Genomic DNA, 19,714 nt, shown 5'->3' on the forward strand with positions numbered 1-19,714 from the left:
TGGTAGTTCCCCCTTTGATGCAGTTGTTTTTGCAAGAAATATTGAAAAAATAGAACTCAAACATTTCGTATCTTACTTTAGTTATCATAATCCCATTGTAAATGTTATAGATTTGGATATTTCTCCACTCGAAAATGATAATTAAAAGATGCGATCAATTGTGAATTGTAAGCAATGTTAATAAAGTTTGTCTTAAAGAAACAATATGATTTCACTAAAAATCAATTTCTACCCCTTCCTATTTTCATTTCCACATTACGAAGTTTCACTTCTTCCGCGCGGAGGGACTCCACGCACTATTTTTTTTCCTTTCTTTTTTTTTGAAAAAAAGGGAAAAAGAAACAGTTTTTTAAAACGGACTCTAGGCTCAAATGGGTAAATAAGTGCATATTACTGCAATGAAATTATATGGTTTATCAAAAGCACATCCTCAAGTGATTGAATACCTGTCTTTGAAGTCAGAGTTGTTTCCTTCTGGATAGTAAACAATCTCACTTGTGTCTGCCGTTCCGCTGTCTGATCTCTCATCTTCTGCATCTCCATCTTCCATCTTATTACTACTGGCAGTGCTCGAATCAGTAGGATGCCGGACTCTGCCTTCAGATGCACTCTTGATTACGCTCGTCCGACTAATAGAGATCTAAAAAAAGATTTCAAAATAATCAACTCCAAGTATGAAAAATAAAACAAAATTTAGTTATAGAGTTACTTTGGTCACATTCGCAGAGACTCAAATTCAAGAGGCAAAACTACTACGGATTCTCCTTAGTTTTTAGTAGTAATATACTGCAGAAGAATTTTTTTTAAAGCAAATTGACATTTTTTCCTGATTTCTTACTTACATAATTAAATGTAATATTATTTAGGTCTTATTGAATGTAAACGATTTTTTTCTTATTCGGTGAAAAATTTAAGTGACACCTCATTAGTATTTTACAGTTTGTCTGTTTAAATATTTATATGCTCGGCCGGGCTTGTAAGGGCTAAAAATACAGTTTCCTCCCTGGTCAGACTATTGCACGGCCAGAGCGCGGTTTCATCAAACAGCGGGGCATTTAACTACCATATCCAATGCTGCCAACTTGCTCCGGACAACGGATAAATATTTTCGAGTGGTAGTCTTTTAATGTACGATTCTTGGTTTAATAAATTCGATTTACAGGGTTTTTATTCACCACTACATCTAACTAATTCATAATCTTATGAAGTATGTCACTTTGTTACAGTTAAGCAGTGTTCAGACTTTTAAAAAGTTGGCAAAATAAACCGAAAATCTGTAAATTTTAGCTTGTAGCTCCTTATTGTCTTAAAAAATATTTTGTTGAATCCGGAGCAGTTGGCATCTCTGCCATATCTCTCCTGTTTGACATTTTTTTAGATCAGATAACAAATTTTAGAAGGAGTAAAAGCTTGTATAATAATTGTGACCAACTACAACCAACCTAGATTGGAGATTGATCGTTCTCTGGTTCAGGTCAAAATTGCTGTCTGTGGATGAATGAATGTATGTATCAATGGATCCGCCTAAGGCTCCTATACTATCAGAGCTGACCTATCAAGCAATATTGGAGCAAACAAGTTCGCAAGTTAAAGTTATATTAGTTATGTTATTACAGAAATGCCAACTGCACTGGATACTCCAAAATAATTTAAAAAACGGTAAATAACTACAAAGCAAATTTTGCAAAGAGTTGACAATAATTGCTTGCTTTTTAAAATGCATACCTGCCAACTTTTAAGTCGTTCGAGGATGTTTTTCCCCACTGGTAGTAAAATTTTATTTCAATTACAATTTTAGGCAGAAGCATTTGCTGTATTTTGAGAAGGCTTAAGCGGACTGCAAAAACTGTGTTTTATATTTATATATACAATTAATTTTTTAAAAAATAGTGGTGAATCAAAAAGATTATAAATTAATTTTATTAATGCAAGAAATGTATAGAAAGCATACGTTTTACTACCACTTAAAATGTAGAAATATAATTTTACGCCAAATGCGTAAAAGTTGGCAGGTATGAAAATGTCTATAAAGTGGTGAATTATATAAGCCTACGCATTGTTTAGAAATAGTGGTGGATTTAAATCTACTAAATCGGACTTATTAAACCAAGAATTACAATTAATAAACTACCACTTGAAAATATTTATTCGCTGTGCCTATGTTAGCTCTTTGCTCCAACAATAAATGATAAGTTGGCCTGTCTAATTCAGGGGCTCTAGATCCGCCCTATAAACAGGTGTGACGTATGTGATATTACAACTGTCAATAAATTGTCAGGAATATTTTACTTATTACTAAAACTAAAAAAAAAAGAATGAAATGATTTCACTACCAGTTTTTTCTCTTTACCGAATTACAATCAGATGTGCATACCTGCCAACTTTTAATCCTTTCAAGGATGATTTTCGCCAGTGGTAGTCAAATGGAATATAAATTGCAATTATANAGATTGGAGATTGATCGTTCTCTGGTTCAGGTCAAAATTGCTGTCTGTGGATGAATGAATGTATGTATCAATGGATCCGCCTAAGGCTCCTATACTATCAGAGCTGACCTATCAAGCAATATTGGAGCAAACAAGTTCGCAAGTTAAAGTTATATTATTACAGAAATGCCAACTGCTCTGGATACTCCAAAATAATTTAAAAAAAAGTAAATAACTACTAAGCAAATTTTGCAGAGTTGACAATAATTGCTTGCTTTTTAAAATGTAAAGCATGTAATGAGTACTATAAAGTGGTGAATTATATAAGCCTACGCATTGTTTAGAAATAGTGGTGGATTTAAATCTACTAAATCGGACTTATTAAACCAAGAATTACAATTAATAAACTACCACTTGAAAATATTTATTCGCTGTGCCTCTTTGCTCCAACAATAAATGATAAGTCGGCCTGTCTAATTCAGGGGCTCTAGATCCGCCCTATAAACAGGTGTGACGTTTGTGATATTACAACTGTCAATAAATTGTCAGGAATATTTTACTTTTTACTAAAACTAAAAAAAAAAAAAAAGAAATGATTTCACTACCAGTTTTTTCTCTTTACCGGATTACAATCAGATGTGTTAACTGCTGGCAATTGAAGCTTGCCTAAATTGATATTTCGCTTACACTTTAAACGTTGTTGGGAACTAGGATTTCTGGGTTAGCATCGACGAGTTTCTAAAACATTTTGAAAAAACTACCTATCTACTAAATCCTATTTAATAATGCTTGAATTATTATTGATATACAATGTAGTGTAAAACAATTTTTGTTTGTAACAACAAATTTAAAATTTCTAAATTAAATTTTAAATTTGATCGTGGATGAATACATAATACAGAATGGAAGACATGCAGTCCTTAGCCATATTATTCGACGCACTATATGATTCTATGTAAAATCTTAATTATTAGGTGATACTTTACAGCTTTATTGTTTTCACGCGGCTGAAACCGTTTTGTACTTGTTTANAGATTTTTTTTACACTTTCTATTCGCATTAATATATTATTTTTTTAACGTATTACATTACAATGTTAACTAATTGATACACGAACATAAACAAGTACAAACCGGTTTCAGCCGCGTCAAAACAATAATGCTACGTAGTATCACCTGATAATTAATATTTTACATAGAATCTTATAGTGCTTCTAATAATATAGCCAGAGACTGTAAATGTCGCTGAGACAAATTTTTCTCAATAACTGTTCGTAAAAATTAGCTATGGTATAATACCATGATAATCAATAACCCATGGTCCTTAGAAAAATTCCAATGTTTAAGTCTTGATGGAAAAGCGTGCGCATATAATAATAACAATCCTCGACAATTCATAACATAGGAATTCCACTCTCTACCTATAATGCGATCCTTTGATATATAATTTTCACATTTATTAGTTTTTAAACTACCACTTTTAAAAAAATATAAATATTATCAATATATGATTCAATTAATTCTGATGCAATCATGCTTAGGGTACACTAGATTTTATTAAATACTCACTAGCTTGAAAAATAGCAAGTGATGGGAAAAAGAATAGTTGCAATAAAGTTTATCTCCTCGCAAGACGGTAGGGCGATCAATTAAGTCAGTGGTGGGGAAACTTTTTTTAAGACGGGCCATTTGTAATAACTAGACAATCGTAGCGGGCCAAAGAATAATGCTTAATCGTTAAAAAATTTATGTGTTCTATAAACATATACATATATTATTACATACACTTATTATTTTAATAGTAAAAAAGCAAAAGGTAATAAAATTATAAGCACAAAATATAAAATGAATTTAGTGTAGTTCTTGATGTGAAGTATTATCACTTTATTTTCTGGTGTCATTACTGGTTGATGGTGCATGAGAAAAATGGAATTGAGACTGTTTCTTCAAAATTTCATCATAGTCCGGTTCCATTTGCGAAGAAGAAATTCTTAAAACTGATGAAAGGTGCTCATCTGTAATTCTGTTCCTTAAAGAAGTTTTCCTAAGCTTCATTGTTGAAAAAATTTGTTCGCATATATAAGATGAGCCGAACATTGTCATTATCTTCATTGCATGAGTAATTAGATTTGGGAAATTATCTGGACTTAAATTTTTATAAAATTCTAATAATGGTACTGTATGAAAAATTTGTTTCAGGAGAGTATTACAGTTCAGTTCTATTAACTCAAGTTGAAATTTTGCATCAACTTCTTCGTAATTAACATTTAATGGGGTCTCAAAAATACTGAACTCTGGTTCCATTTTTCTAAAGTCCTGAAATCTCCTTTCAAATTCTGAAGATAGTTTTCTCAAATTAATTTCGTATTTTTTAATCTTATTGTTTGATATAGTGAATTTTAAAGATTGTATTCTTGAAAAATGAGAAAAATCAGATTTAGAGATCTGATTAGCAAATAATAATAACAACTGTAATTTGAAACTTTTCAGGTATTGCCAAATATCGTGAAGAAACTGATTTTTCCCTTGCAATTTGAAATTAAGTATATTCATGTGTACGAGGAGGTCTGTGAAAAAAGCGAAATCAGAAAGGCACGTTTCGTTTTCTAAGACGTCAAATTGATTATAAATGTCTTTATCAAGAAGAAAATTCACAATATCGTCTTTTAAATCCCAAATTCTTTCAAATACTTTTCCAGCACTTAACCAACGAACTTTTGAATAATACAGGATATCGGAATGCTCAGCATGTACGGACTCCAAAAACTGTTGAAACTGGCGATGTAATAATCCTCTGGAACGAATCATATTTACTAGTTTTACAACAATATTAAGTATATGGTCAATATCTAAAGCCGATTTACAGAGAGCATCCTGATGTATAAGGCAATGCAAAAAAACAACATCATTTTCCGGATACTTAGAATTAAATTTCCCAACAAATCCTTGATTGATTCCAACCATATTAGGAGCACCATCTGTAGTTACATTACATAACTTATCAATAGGTAAACGAAGTTTATCGATGCAATTTTCAAATTCACAAAATATATCGGCACCAGTCGTTGTTCCTTTCATTGACTGCAGCCCTGCAAGTTCTTCTGTAATTTCAAAGTGGGCGTTGATTCCTCTTACAAATATGAGTAACTGTGCAGTATCGCTGATATCTGTACTTTCATCCATGGTAATTGAATAAAAAATAAATTTTTGAGTTTTTGTAGTCAGTTGTGAAATTAGATTTTTATCAATATTTTCAATTCTCTCGGTGATTGTTCTTCTTGAGAGAGACAGTGACTGAAAATCATTTTTCTTTTCAGGGCTCATAATATCGCACACATCTATCATGCACTGTTTTATAAATTCACCATCTGAAAATGCTTTATTAGATTTAGCAGTATTATAAGCCAACACATAACTCGCTTTCGTAGCGCATCTTTGAGAATGATTAGCTCTCTGAAATAATTGGTGTTGACTTGATAAATTTTTTATTAAATCTTTCGATTTAATTTTTTTCACCTCTTCACTTAACGATGAGTAGGAGTGGTTTTCATGTTTGCTCTTGAAATGGCGTTGAATGTTATATTCTTTTAAAACTGCAACAGTTGTATTGCAAAGTAAGCACACAGGTTTTTCTTTAAATAAAGTAAAGAAATATTTCCACGTCCATTCTTCTTTAAAAAGCCGACATTCTGAATCCACTTTTCTTTTTTTAACATCCATTTTAGACGTTATCTACTACGGAGAACAACACACAGAAACGCAATTGACGAAAGCTTACTGCTGACTAATGCTCTTGCGCGGGTGTTTGCGCAGGTCCTCTGAAAATGAAATTATAATTTTATTAAACTTTTATAACGTTTATACGAAAATTGTAAAGCAGTTAGAAGCAAAGGAAACAAGAACTAGAGCAGACGCAAATCGCGAAGCTTTTTGGTTGTGATTGGTCAATTCATTTTCAAGTGACGTCACAGTACCCTCCTCTTTGGATATTCATGGGCAAAATTCTGTATTCATGAAATTAAAATAGTTCTTCAATATTTTGATAACTGTCAATTAATGGCCTATTATATTTTGGAGAACTTCGTGAATTTATATTTCCCAGGCAAGATTGAGTTCTATTTTGGAAGATTAAAATTGCAACTCGAGTGTAGGAACGAAAATCAGTTTAGAACTGCTTTTGAGTCTTCGGCCCACGGACTATTGAGGCAGTGGGAGTTTCGGGGATTACACAAACAATTACTCGAGTCACAGCGGGTCGTTGCAGATGACTGACTAAGTCGCTAACTAACTGATCTTCGCGCGGCCTCGCTTGTATTTATACCTACCTGCAAGGATTGTTCGGAAATTGGATTTTTCCGGTTCTTTCGAGAAAACAGAACAATGAATCGAAAATACGAGAGTGTCTGAAAGTTTCGAGCGAAGATGAGTCATCTGTTTAGGTCGGATGGATTTGTCCAGAATACTATTGTGTTTTGAATATCGCCGCAGGTAGTTTTTATGCGGGTCGTCACATTACGAAGTAAGAACGCGTTCAAACATTCTCACGACGGCACTTTTAAACGGGCGGGATTAAACCTTTCCGCGGGCCGGACTTGGCCCGCGGGCCGTAGCTTCCCCATCACTGAATTAAGTAGTTATACCGTTTCATTAATTCTTAACTATAAATTGCTCTGCTTTCTACATATTTTGTAATAAATTGCTAGCGAATTAAACGGTAAAACTTAGAGAATAATTACGCCTACTCGTTTAAAGAGCAACCATGAGATGAATGCAACTAAGTTGTATTTCATCTGATAATTCGAGTTCTCGATATGTAATGTTTGAAAAAATTTCTTAAAATAAATAATACGAGGAACAGTCGTAGACGTGCGCTATTACTGTTAAAAAACCTTGGTAGTCATGGATATTTTATTCTTTCCAAAAACAAGTGAAATGAAATTTTTTTTTTTTACCAGTTTGTTCTTTTTACCATCTTGATGTATACAGACCTACAGCATTGCATCCTGCTACAACTGTTATTGGACGCGAATATTACACTAGAAATTGTAAAATGGCCGATAATAATGAGAAACTATTTTCTGTTCCAGTTGCAAGGGATTTTTGAACAGATCTTAGTTATTTTCGCGTCGCTTATTCCAAAACTGCAATCGGTAAATTTCAACAAGCTACAGTTTTTATGCAATTCAATAATATATTCTTCAACAGGATTTTTTTTTAATTCACTCAAGTAAATACTAAGTGTCTCCACTTCTCTGTAACGTAAGGCGTGGTAGGAAGAAGGTGATAATACATTTCTGTTCACTTTAAGGCAATAATTTTGTCTTAAGTGTTATTTTCAAAGATGCATACAAATCTATATAAAACTATAACTTCTTAATAAGCGCTTGTGGACTCATTTAAAAAATAAACTACACTAAAAATATCATTTTATATTTTTTTTAAAAAATTGTAGCTTTTGGAATAAAATTAATTTCCGATTTGAAATCCTCTCATTTGAATTAGGTAAGATCAAGTAATTGTGTAAGAGCAATATAAACCTGTTTCCCAGCATAATGAATTTCACGTTTTTTTTGTCAAATATTTCCCAATAGCAGTGAACTAAGCAGATACTATTTACAAGTTTAAAGAAAATATAAGAGTTATAAACTAGAAAGCTTTTCACAACTATGAAAATATACCTTAGTAAATGTTTTGACTAACTACTATACAAACTTCACTAGCAATTATAAACATTATATTATGCTTATCAGCCCTTTGTTGTTGCTGCCGTCGGTCACTAATGCAAAAGGGGTGCGATTGTTCTTGTTTTCCAGTGGCACCATCTGTGGCCAAGAATTCGACTTCTGCCACACCCATACGTCACACCCGTTTATAGGAAGGACCCATTCATACATCCAAAGATCGCAATTTTGACCTGAACCAGAGAACGACCAATCTCGAATTCAGTACCCCCCCCAGATGAATTGATTTGTGATAGAAACATGGAAGACTTTGTGACCCGACAGATTTAGTTTGCACTGGTCACCATTAACTACAAGGAGAGTTTTCGGTCGGCTGGTTCGAAGTCCAGCATCCTGCCAACCAGGCTATCACGACCTAAGCTCTTTATATGTATGATATAAATAGTTAAATATTTTTTTTAAAAGTAAATATGAGTAAAAAGTAAAAGTAAAAAGTTTTAAAAGTAAAAGTAGTATTTTAATTTCAGGATAAAAAAAAATTCTACCCCGTAAAACTATTAAAATTTTTTAGTCTTTTTGAGATAGGTAGATTAAAACTATTTATCCGTCTTTGTGGCCAAAATTCAAAAATTCAATCAAAATCCAATCAAACAACATTTCCTACAGTTGGAAAAAAATCTATCGAAGTAATGGAATATTTTTAGTAATTAAAAATATTTAATAAGTCATAACGTGATGAATATTGTTTGAACAATATATATGTTAGTTTTTAAACATACCTGCTTGGTTTGAGTGATATCATTCTTTAAACTAAATGCTTCAGTTTCTGAATATGTAAAAGTGGCCTCTGCATTTTTTTCAGCTGAAAAGATAAAATGATTCATCAAACTTTCAGCTATGAACGAATTGAATAATTAAAAACTAAATTTCAATAATATTTCTGAAATAGGATCATAAAAATGATATAAAAATAATTAAATAGTATTTCGTAGTATTGAATTATTTTTATATCATTTTCAAAATAATTCAATAAACGATGTATAAAAATTTTAGCAGGAAGATCATTACTCTTTCCTAAAACTTTAAGAGAAATTAATAAGTTAAATAAAAAATAACAGCCTCTTTTTCATTTAACTTTATCACTGAATTAGGTATAGTAATTCTTGAGAATTAGCGTTGTGAAGTAATATTATTCTTAAAATAGATGTAATGTAGTACTGCTATTCTGAAAATCAGTGTAATTAAGTACTCTTATTCTTAAAATCAGTGTAGTGAAGTACGGTTATTCTTAAAATCAGTGTAGTGAAGTACGGTTATTCTTAAAATCAGTGTATTGAAGTATTGTTATTCTGAAAATCAATGTAATGAGGTGTTATTCTTAAAATCAGTGTAATGAAGTACTTTTATTTTTAAAATCAGTGTAGTGAAGTACGGTTATTCTTAAAATCAGTGTAATGAAGTATTGTTATTCTGAAAATCAATGTAAAGAAGTGTTATTCTTAAAATCAGTGTAATGAAGTACTTTTATTTTTAAAATCAGTGTAGTGAAGTACGGTTATTCTTAAAATCAGTGTAGTTGAATACTGTTATTCTTAAAATCAGAGTAATGAGGAACTGTTTTGCTTAAAATCAATATAATGAAGCATTACAATTCTTAAAATTAGCGCAATGAAGCATCAATGATGGAGAAATCTAGCATCTGATCGAGTCAGATAAAAATTCTGTTGGCAGAAGAAATTTTACAACAATTAAGGGAATTTTTAATTTAACGTGGTATAGCATTTTTTAAGAGTAGTAATGTAGGTGTTAAAAATTTGGGTGCAATAATATAAAACTGTAGAGATACGATTTGTACTTCATCCAATTTGAATAACGCGCATTACAAGTAATTAAAACCATTCATTTCTTTAACTAAGCAATTTGAGCTATTCTTTCAAACACGCAATTCTACTTTCATCAAAGCTCATTTTCAGTTTTTTCATATTTTCAAACCCCATATGCTATTTTATTTTGTAACCAGCATTGAACAACCGATCCAATTCAGAGTTTACGACTATCAAACTTTAACTTCATAGCCTTGTAATTCTGAACCCAATCCAGAAGACACGGGAAATCCTGGATTAAGCTTCAGGACAAACTAGCTCTCGTTGAGGACTTTTTTATGGAACTGACCAGTATCGGCGTTATATGGACAGGAAAACCATGAAAGCTTCCCGGTTAACCGAACAGCAATTTACGTCAACATAGTGGTTGGTGAAAGCCGGTAGCAAAACTCATATTAACCATTCATCGCTGGGATTCGAACCTGGTCACCTCATAGGTAGTCAAACGCTCTATCCCCTGAGCCACCGCGGAGATACCTATATGCTATGTTCATTTCCTAAACACGTCATAGTTACATCTATATTTTGAATGCACATTTTAAGCTATGTGCAAAAATCAAAGCACCTTGGGGCATTGCATTCGGGAGGAAGAATTTGAATGGGGACATAATTTTAGAACATTCAAAGGGAGAAAATTATTTTTTTTTAACCAAAATTAATGCAATCTCTTCACTTAAAATAATTAATTCATCGAGGAAAGTTATTGTTAAAACATCAACATAATATAGAAGAATTACCTATAGATGGCGGTATAGGTATGACAGAATCCGTGTAAGAATATGATTTTACAATTAAAGCTTGACCTTCCAGCCTCTGTGCCCATCTACCTCTTGGCTGTGGAGGAGTTGGTGATGTTTGACCAGAGTTCTTCCAATCATCCGATATCTGTAAAAATGAAATCGTGAAATTTGATTCTTTAAAACTTGGCCAAAAAAAAAGAGAGTGACAATTATCTATTAAGTTATGTTAATACTAGGCTGCAATTTTATTTAAATTTAAACGAAAAAAAGTTAGCCACTAGGTTGCAGTAGCAATTGCGTGCTTACAGAGAAGATTTTGTAACAGAGAACGTGAGTGAGTGCCAAGTAAGCCTGAGAGGTAGAACGATGTAACAACTTATTGTTGGTAAATAAATTATAAATATGTTACGATTATCAATCTCTCACTTCCTGCTCCCTCCACCCAAGCTACGCGACATCTGAGAACGGTATAGCCAACAGTTTATACCAAATGGATATTTTGTTCAGTTATCTACCATTTTAGTTTCATAAAAGTACTGTGCTTGATTTCAGATCGTAATAAAAATACTAATATTTTAAATTTATTATGCTTCTTAGAACTATCTTATGAAATATTACTGCTACTCCCTTTTTTTTCTAAAAAAAAAAGAAGTGACTTCTTAAAAGAATTAATGGATCAATGTATTGTTTGAAAGAAGTTATTTAACAGATGTAACCTTTTCGAACTTACTGTCAGGTAGACGTGCCAGCATGAAACGTTCGCAATCAGTATTAAAAAGATGAAACTGATAACCAAACTATTTCTTTAGCAACTATGAACGGGGCAATTATTTAAGTCACTACTACTTAGTTCAAAACAAAAATTATATAACTATTCTTTGAAAATTAACATTAATTTGTAAGGCTGCTAACATTCTACGCTTTTTGGGAAAATTTGTTTTGGTGGTAACTAAGTTTATGCTTTAAGGCATGATTCTTTGTTTTGTAAATTTGATTTAAAGATATTTTCAACACCACTGCATTATAGAATTTAAAAAAATCATATCAATACTTTGTCCTTACTCTTTTATGATATGGGTTTTAAAATGTTGGCACAGTTACCAAAAATTCTGAAATTATCCGTAAAAAGCATAGTAGTTGACCTCTTTGGACTAGATGTGATAAAATTAAAAGAAAAGCAGAATAAGTCTGCTAAATTAGTCATGCCCACATTTAAGTTAGCGTTTCTAATTTCTGTTCGATCTTGATTCTGAAAGTGTATGAATGCATTTATGACACGATCGTCTCGGAAAAGTCAATATAAGTCCTTTCCCCCGAACCATAAGCATTGCATCATAGTATCTGAAATTCTGATCACTAGATTAAAGGTTATTAGAGTGTACGATTTCATTTTGAGTACTGTTCAATATGTCTCTGATTTATTCCTTAAATGTGCTAAGTTTGTAGATAATAGGCTATAGATATATTTGATAGATAGATAGGGATTAAGCTTAAATCCTCCTTATCGGGTTTCTTTCCTATTCTGTAATGCAAGATATGTTTATTGTTTGGGATTAACCCGTTAATACCAATGTATAGACCCCAAAATGTGGTCTATACAAGAACGTGGAAGTTCATATTTGTTTTAATCAAAAGGATCTTTAGATCTGTTATTTACCACTTAAGCTTTTAAAAGCTTGCTATGCTATGACTTCAGATCTATATATAAATATTTACATCATTGATATATTGCTGTAGACAGAACTATCTTGCTTATGAAAAATAAATTCTAGTAATGTAACACGTGTGGCACCACATTTTTCTTTTTTTGAAAAAGGAACCATTCCATTAAAAAGGGGCTAGGCACAAAAATGCTAAATATTTTTTAAAAATTTATTTCCAATGCCCAGCTGTGTTAATATTTCGCCAATTCAAGCAGTTAATAACGCAGATTTGTAAGCAACTCTTTCAGGGGCACCATATTGCTCCCACAGTAAGGACATTTAGTACAGAGAATGAAAGAACATCCATGCCTTGCTCGGGATTGGAACCCAGAACCTTTTCGATGCAAGGCTAGCTCCCTGACCCCTATGCAGTTCGGTCGGCAAAATTTTAAATATTAGAGGAAGGGAAAAACTTTTCAATTATTGCTTTTAGGTATATAAGATATTTTTAAATTTCTTGCCTGTTTTTTTGCCCATGATGGCAAAGGACCATCCCCAAAATCTAGTGTAGGTCCCTTGTTGTCGTTAGGAATGTTATTACTCTGTAAAGGCTTGGTAACAGCAACAGAATTTTTTCTAAAAAAAAGATTTCAAGTTATATACCATAGTTCATATAATATAAGAATATATATTAAGAGTTTTACATTGTTTTCTATTATCTAAAAAAAGTGCATTGCAAGTTATACATTATTTTATATTATAAAAAATATATAACGGCCATTTATGCATTGTTTCATGGCGCATAAAAATATAGACATTGTGAGTTAGATATTGTTTTACATCACATAAAAACATATAAAAATGATTAATACCTTGTTCAATGTTACACAAAGAAATTGCGCGTTATGCATTGTTTATTACAAAAACTCAAGAAAATCGNATATATATATATAAACTACGATTATTATGAATATATTATTGCTACAAAGGGAATAACGATGAATGCTTACACAAAATAGGAAATAGTTATTTACAACTGTAAATTTGTAACAGAAAAAAATTATCTCAAAATAGTTTGATACTTGTGCAGCGCTACCAGTTTATAATGTTATAAAATTTTCAATAGGGACTTACTGAACAAAATTAAAATTCAAGCTAATATCAATCAAATAATTGTTACAGCAACAATGCAATAAATACAGTAGAACCTCTCTCAATCGATCATTTCTCATAGAACCATTCTTTGCTAACAATTTATACGGGAAATCGAAAAAAGCGAGCCTGAATTAAATAATAATTAACCCCTTGCTTACGGTGTTCCGCGTTGTACCATCACATATGGACCACATGTTGTACTAGCCGAAAGAAAAAGGTTAATGACTTGAAAATGTAGAAAACCACAAACGAAGGCAAATTTCTCCTAAAAACTTGATCCAGGAGTTCCCTTGTCTTCCGGATTGGGTTCAAAATTACAAGGCTACGGTGTTCACCATTAGTAGTCGTAAACCCAAAATTGGATTTGCTGTTCAACGACGGTTATAAAATAAAATAAAAAAAATATAAAAAATAAATAAATAAAAAAAAATAAAATAAAATAAAATAAAATAAAATAAAATAAAAAGCATTTTCATCAACTGATACATGAACATCAGATATGCTGTTTCACAATAACTGAAACAAATCCTTATTTAAACCATCATTAGTATCAGGAGTTACTATTTTTCTTTTCAAAATGAAAAGATTGGTGTTTTTAAAGTTGATGATTGTTTTTAAATGCCGAGGAAATTTCTAAACGATAATCACCGGAATCCGTTAGTTTTCAAAACAATTTAGACTGGTATTATTAACATTAAAAGCATAGCATTTTGACGGGACCGTTAATACAAGTACGGGAAAACGAAAGATGCGTTAACGATTGATAGAGGTTCAAATGAAATGATACAATTTATAAAAATAATAATGCAATAAATTATTAAAAATTTACTTTGAGTCTTGCCAAATACCCGATGATATGGGAAGATTAATGGTTTCTCCAGCTTTGTTCAGCAACTTAGAAGATTGTAAAGTAAGTTTCCATACAAAGATACACCTATGCAACAAAAATAGAAAAAAATTATACAAAACAATGCATTTAAATATCACCGTAGTTGCCTACCCTGCTACGGAATTCCCGGGGTTTTATTTCTTCTAATGGTAGCAAAAGTAATTTAATATTTTAATAAATTAGAATTAAAAGAATTTTACTTACCACTTGGCTATAAATTTAAGAAAGTGTATGAAATTTCATACGTTTGAATTATTTTCCTAAATAAAAAATTCTACGATGAAGCAAAAACCTGTACCACCAGCAATTTTAACTCACTCCTAGATATAGAACTAATTGACGGCAACACTAAATTTAGCCCCATCACTGCCTTTTTCCTTAGGGATATGTTGCCCTAGCACACGAAATACACTTAGCCCCAGCCGAGTCACACGAACCAACTCTCGATTTTTTGGTGCTAAGCACCCCCTCTTCCTCCCATCTCCATTTCTCCTCACTACTCCTCATCATCGATTTATTACTACAGATGAATCGGTTAATGCCGCTTCGCGGCAGCGCACCGAGATTTATGTGATTTCTACCATTCTACCGAATTATGTTCCTATGCTAAACGGCCAAATTTCTACATTTTCTGTAAACTTTTATTCCAGTGGAAGCTAGGTTTATATTTTAATTTATTATTTTTTATTCATTAAAATTTATAAATACATCACCACCATCAACTACTACGCTTTTTGCAAAATATTTTATAGAATGGTTGTTATTTTAAAACCAAAGCTTTCAGAAATTTTGGAAATTTTACCAACATTTTAAAAGCCTTACGATGAAAGAGCTGGGACAAGGTGGCGTTGCATATGAACTTTTAAATAATTTATATGCAGTGATGTGGAAAATAAATTTAAATGAATAAAAAATAATACGTAAAACATAAACATAGCTACCACTAGAATAAAGTCTTACAAAAGCCATAGAAAGTTGGCAGGCCTGTACTACATGTAAATGATTTAAAAGTTCATATGAGCGCCACTTTGTTCCAGCTCTCTCGTATTCAAACTTTAACATGTTGGCAAATTTCTGAAAGCATTGGTTTTTAATTGTATACCACTTTATAAAATGTTTTGCGTAAAGCGTGGCAGTTAGCAGGTCTACTGTCAGGGATGACACAGACAACTACAAATGTAAAAGATGGTTGTAGCTCAATTTATTTTCATTTCTTTTATTATTCAATAAGAACTACCAATACGATTTAAATTTCAAATTATTTAAAATTAGATCAAAAACATTGTTTACACCCTGAACTCAGATATTTACAAAAACTACACGCATACCTGCCAACTCTTCCGGATTTTCCATAAGATTTTATTTTCATAATTAAAGTGGTAGCAATACTCAGGTTATTCCAATTAACGTTTTGAATTATAATGATAATTTTAAATGAGTTTGACCACCACTACATATAAATAATTACAATAAATATATGAAAGCATAATAATCCTTGCGTAAGCGAATTTCAACGGGATCAAAATATAAACATATTTTTGAGTCAGATTGTTTTTCGTTTATTGTTTTACAACCACTCCGAAAATCCATTCTCGGACAGAGTGAAAGTTGGCAGGTATGCTACACAGCCAACACTCTGATCATTTTTGCTTACGCCATTAATCTGAGGCACATACGATATCATCACTTTTCAAGTCAAGTGTTCATACCCTCTCAACATTAAATTGAAAAGAAAAAAAATGCTATAAAAAGTTGCTACTAAGATTTAGTCTTGCTAATAAGATCTCTTTAAATAAAATTTTGAGCCTTATTAAATACCACTTTTTTGTAATTTTAATCGCCGTTGCAACCATTTCGCAATTTAATCGCCGTTGCAAACAATCTTAAAATGTTTGTTTTAAATTTCTGATTCAAGTTACTACCCTTTCTGAATCTGAAACAAAAGAGAACATCTTTCAATTTTGAGAAAGAAACAAGACTAGCGACAAGTCTCTGCCCATCATTCGTATACCAAGTCTGCTTGAAAACTTAATAAGTTTTTTTAAGGTCCCTTGAAGCAGCACTTTGTAGACTCAGAACAGGTCACCTTTATGGGGGGCATGAGTTTTGAAAAAGGAATGAAAACCTTTCCCTCCGTGCTCTACCTGCAACATCCCAGCACTTCCTGGGCTGCCTCAACATTATTGTGGGGGATCTATTCCTAAAAACATCAATGGTTGCTTCAAAGAAAATGAGACATTTGCAGAATTTCAAGAACCTGGATTAGAGCAACTCAATACCACGTGGATAAGTCCCACAACCACTACCATTAAAAAGATTTCAAACGTTGTTGTCATTGGCCATTGGGTGCGATTGTTCTTGTTTTCCAGTGTTTAATTTCATGGTGATACTTTTAAGATTAGGCGTGATTACACTTATTCTACAAATTTTACTCTTTAATTCGCTACCAATTTATAAAAACTTTTACAGAAAACGAAGCAGTTTGGCTACCCGCAATAGAAAAATATTTCTTGTTTTTCGATTTTTTAAGAAATATTATTACACTGATACATACCTGCCAACTCTTCCGGACTTTCCGGAAGATTTTATTTTCATATTTAAAGTGGTAGGAAATATATACTATTTTTTCTTTTATAAACTTAATTTTTAAATGATTTTGATCACCACTATTCTTACAAAAATTAAGCACATATGCGTTACTATCATGGTTGTCAACTTAAGTTTTCTCAAATACAACGTGTTTGTTTGCCTAAAATTGAAGTCTTAATTCCATTTTAATACCACTGGGAAAAATTATAATGGAAAGGATTAAAAGTTGGCAGGTATGCTGATATATCTTGTCCCAAAGTCCATATAAATGGGAAGTTATGCTTTTGAGATCTCAGGTTTTTCAGTAAAAGTTATTATGCCTGTTCTGCTACTTAATATACGACACTAAAATTTCAGGATAAAAATTTATTGAAAGAAAAAATTTTCTGTTTACCCGTCTCCTGAAACAGAAATAAGGTGCTTCCCGGATGGCATAAATTTCAAGCCCGTAACTAGTTCCGAATGTCCCGCCATTGATGCAACACACTGACCAGTCAAATAGTCATACACATATATAGTTTTATCCGTTGAGCTGGTGGCAACATACGTTCCCGTGGAATCAATAGCCACCTATAAAAAGAAGAAGCAAGATTTAAATGATAATTGTGAAATAATCTGAAGTAAAACTTTGAACCTATAATTTTATATAAATTTAGCCAGCGTTTCGATCATTACCAATTAATAATATTCATGTAATTCAAATATTCAACGAAGATTTTTTCATCGAAGTTAGTAAGTTCATATTACGTCTGGTTCACAGAAGTGGGCTAAGCAGTTATCGAAATGACATCTGTGATTTATTAATGACTGAAAAATTGTAGCTTGTTCAAATGAATCACGATTTTAGCTGATCAGAACTGATGTGAGAGTTCATGTACGGCACAGACCACACCAAGCTATGGACCCAAGTTGTCAACAACTACTGTGCATCTGGTAGTAGCTCCACAATGGTCTAGGCTGCTTTTCATAGTGGGTCCTATGGTCCGAATGCACAGATCATTGACTAGAAATGGCTATGTTCAGTTACATGGAGACCACCTTTACCCATTCATTTTAATGTGAAGAATCGATTGTTTTTATTGTTTTATGAATAAGCCTTACAGTTAGGTTTGATGTCAGGTCGGTGAATTCACAGGTTCGAGGTCAGGAGCAACTCTTAGTTTTGATTTTTTTTTTTTTGGCATATGCGTAAATTGAATAAAATAAGCGGAATTACGGCTTTTGAAAAAGAACTGTTGTAAACAGCGAGATCAATTAATAGAGATACATATTTTTTTTACTCTTGACTTTAGTTATTTTGAATTGAAAAATTTGATGAGATGCATTATTCGTAAATGCACAAATATTATATGCATAATAAATTTAAAAAAAAAAACCTCAAACACTTCTGTTACCTTTCCGCGGGAACATCTTTTGGTAACCACTGCTTAAGAGGTCATTATCAACATTATTCCTTATTGAACATTTTTATAAACATGTTACTTTATTTAAATAGTGTAAATATAATATGCCATCATTTCTCTTAAGTATAGACTTATATGAGAATCTTCAAGCAAAACTATGCAATACCGTGTGAATAAACGATTCTTGAGTCTATATTTATTTTTAAAAATGATACACATCATTGACCATGCGATAACTTTTTCTAATCGCATGCTCTTTGTCATTGTTTTTAACGCCTTACATGCATTTTAACTCTATCATAAATTCTATTCCTTTCGTCTTTTATTGAAGCTTTTCGATATTACGAAGTATTTTAAATGAATGTTGATGTCAGTTAAAGCTTGCTGTCGTAATTTTTTTGAATGAATAGGAAGCTCAACTCCCTACTCGCTCTACTCACCAAACTTCGTAATTGCTTCTCATTGCTGTTTCTTTTATTTTCTTTACTTAACAAGTTAAATGCCATGAGGGTCACCGGTGATCGGCACTGAGTTTGTCCGTAGCGTCACCGATGACCGGCGAAGCCAAAATTATTAGAAACACATAATTCGAGTAAATTTTTAATGCTTTTAATTATTTTATATTATTATCGTTACTAAAATGCAATATAGAACACACACAAATAGTTTTATTTATATACACAGCGATGCCAACTTGCTCCGGACAGCGAATAAATATTTTCAAGTGGTAGTATAAATATTTTAATTGTGATTCTTGGCTTAATAAGTTCAATTTAGTAGATTTTTATCCACCACTATTTCTAAACAATTTGTAGGCTTCACCACTCTTCTCGGCAATGTCGTGCTAAATCATTTCAAAAACTAGCAAAATCTGTCTAATATTAGTAAATTTAGTTTGCAGTTATTTTCCGTTTGGCTAGGCGGACAAGCCATGTGAAATTAGGGTGGCATTCAACGTTTTAATGTTAATATTTTCCACATAAACACAGAACATTTTAATATTAACTAGGAGGCTCCGCCTCCTGCTCGCTAACGCTCGCCAACCCCCGAGAATTGCTACGCAATCCTATGTGGTTCACGCCGTGAACCATGGCTCGCTGCGCTCGCTCGCCAATGAACACAATGTTCTAGCACAAAGACATAATATATTATCATCAAAGACATAGTATTTTATCATCAAAGACATAGTATTGTACTTATGTAGAAGAATTCTACCAATGTTCTTATTGGCTTTTAAAAAAGTATATTAGCTATTTAGATTGTACATGGTGAAAAAATCAAAACATTAGCTAAATAAGAAACATAT

The 19,714-nt window shown here is 32.1% G+C and overlaps 1 protein-coding gene across 1 annotated transcript in view; it reads right to left on the reverse strand.

The window, feature by feature from the left end:
• The window catches only part of LOC107442449 (mitogen-activated protein kinase-binding protein 1), a gene marked incomplete in the record, with an annotated part of 122,067 nt that overhangs the window by 14,414 nt on the left and 87,939 nt on the right, over window positions 1-19,714 (reverse strand). The window contains 6 exon segments of the mRNA XM_043052729.2: window positions 447-640; window positions 8,886-8,968; window positions 10,727-10,874; window positions 12,894-13,008; window positions 14,357-14,461; window positions 17,400-17,575. Coding sequence (XP_042908663.2) covers window positions 447-640; window positions 8,886-8,968; window positions 10,727-10,874; window positions 12,894-13,008; window positions 14,357-14,461; window positions 17,400-17,575 — 821 coding nt within the window.

Source organism: Parasteatoda tepidariorum, chromosome 6, assembly GCF_043381705.1.
Source record: "Parasteatoda tepidariorum isolate YZ-2023 chromosome 6, CAS_Ptep_4.0, whole genome shotgun sequence".
Taxonomy (NCBI): Eukaryota; Metazoa; Arthropoda; class Arachnida; order Araneae; family Theridiidae; genus Parasteatoda; species Parasteatoda tepidariorum.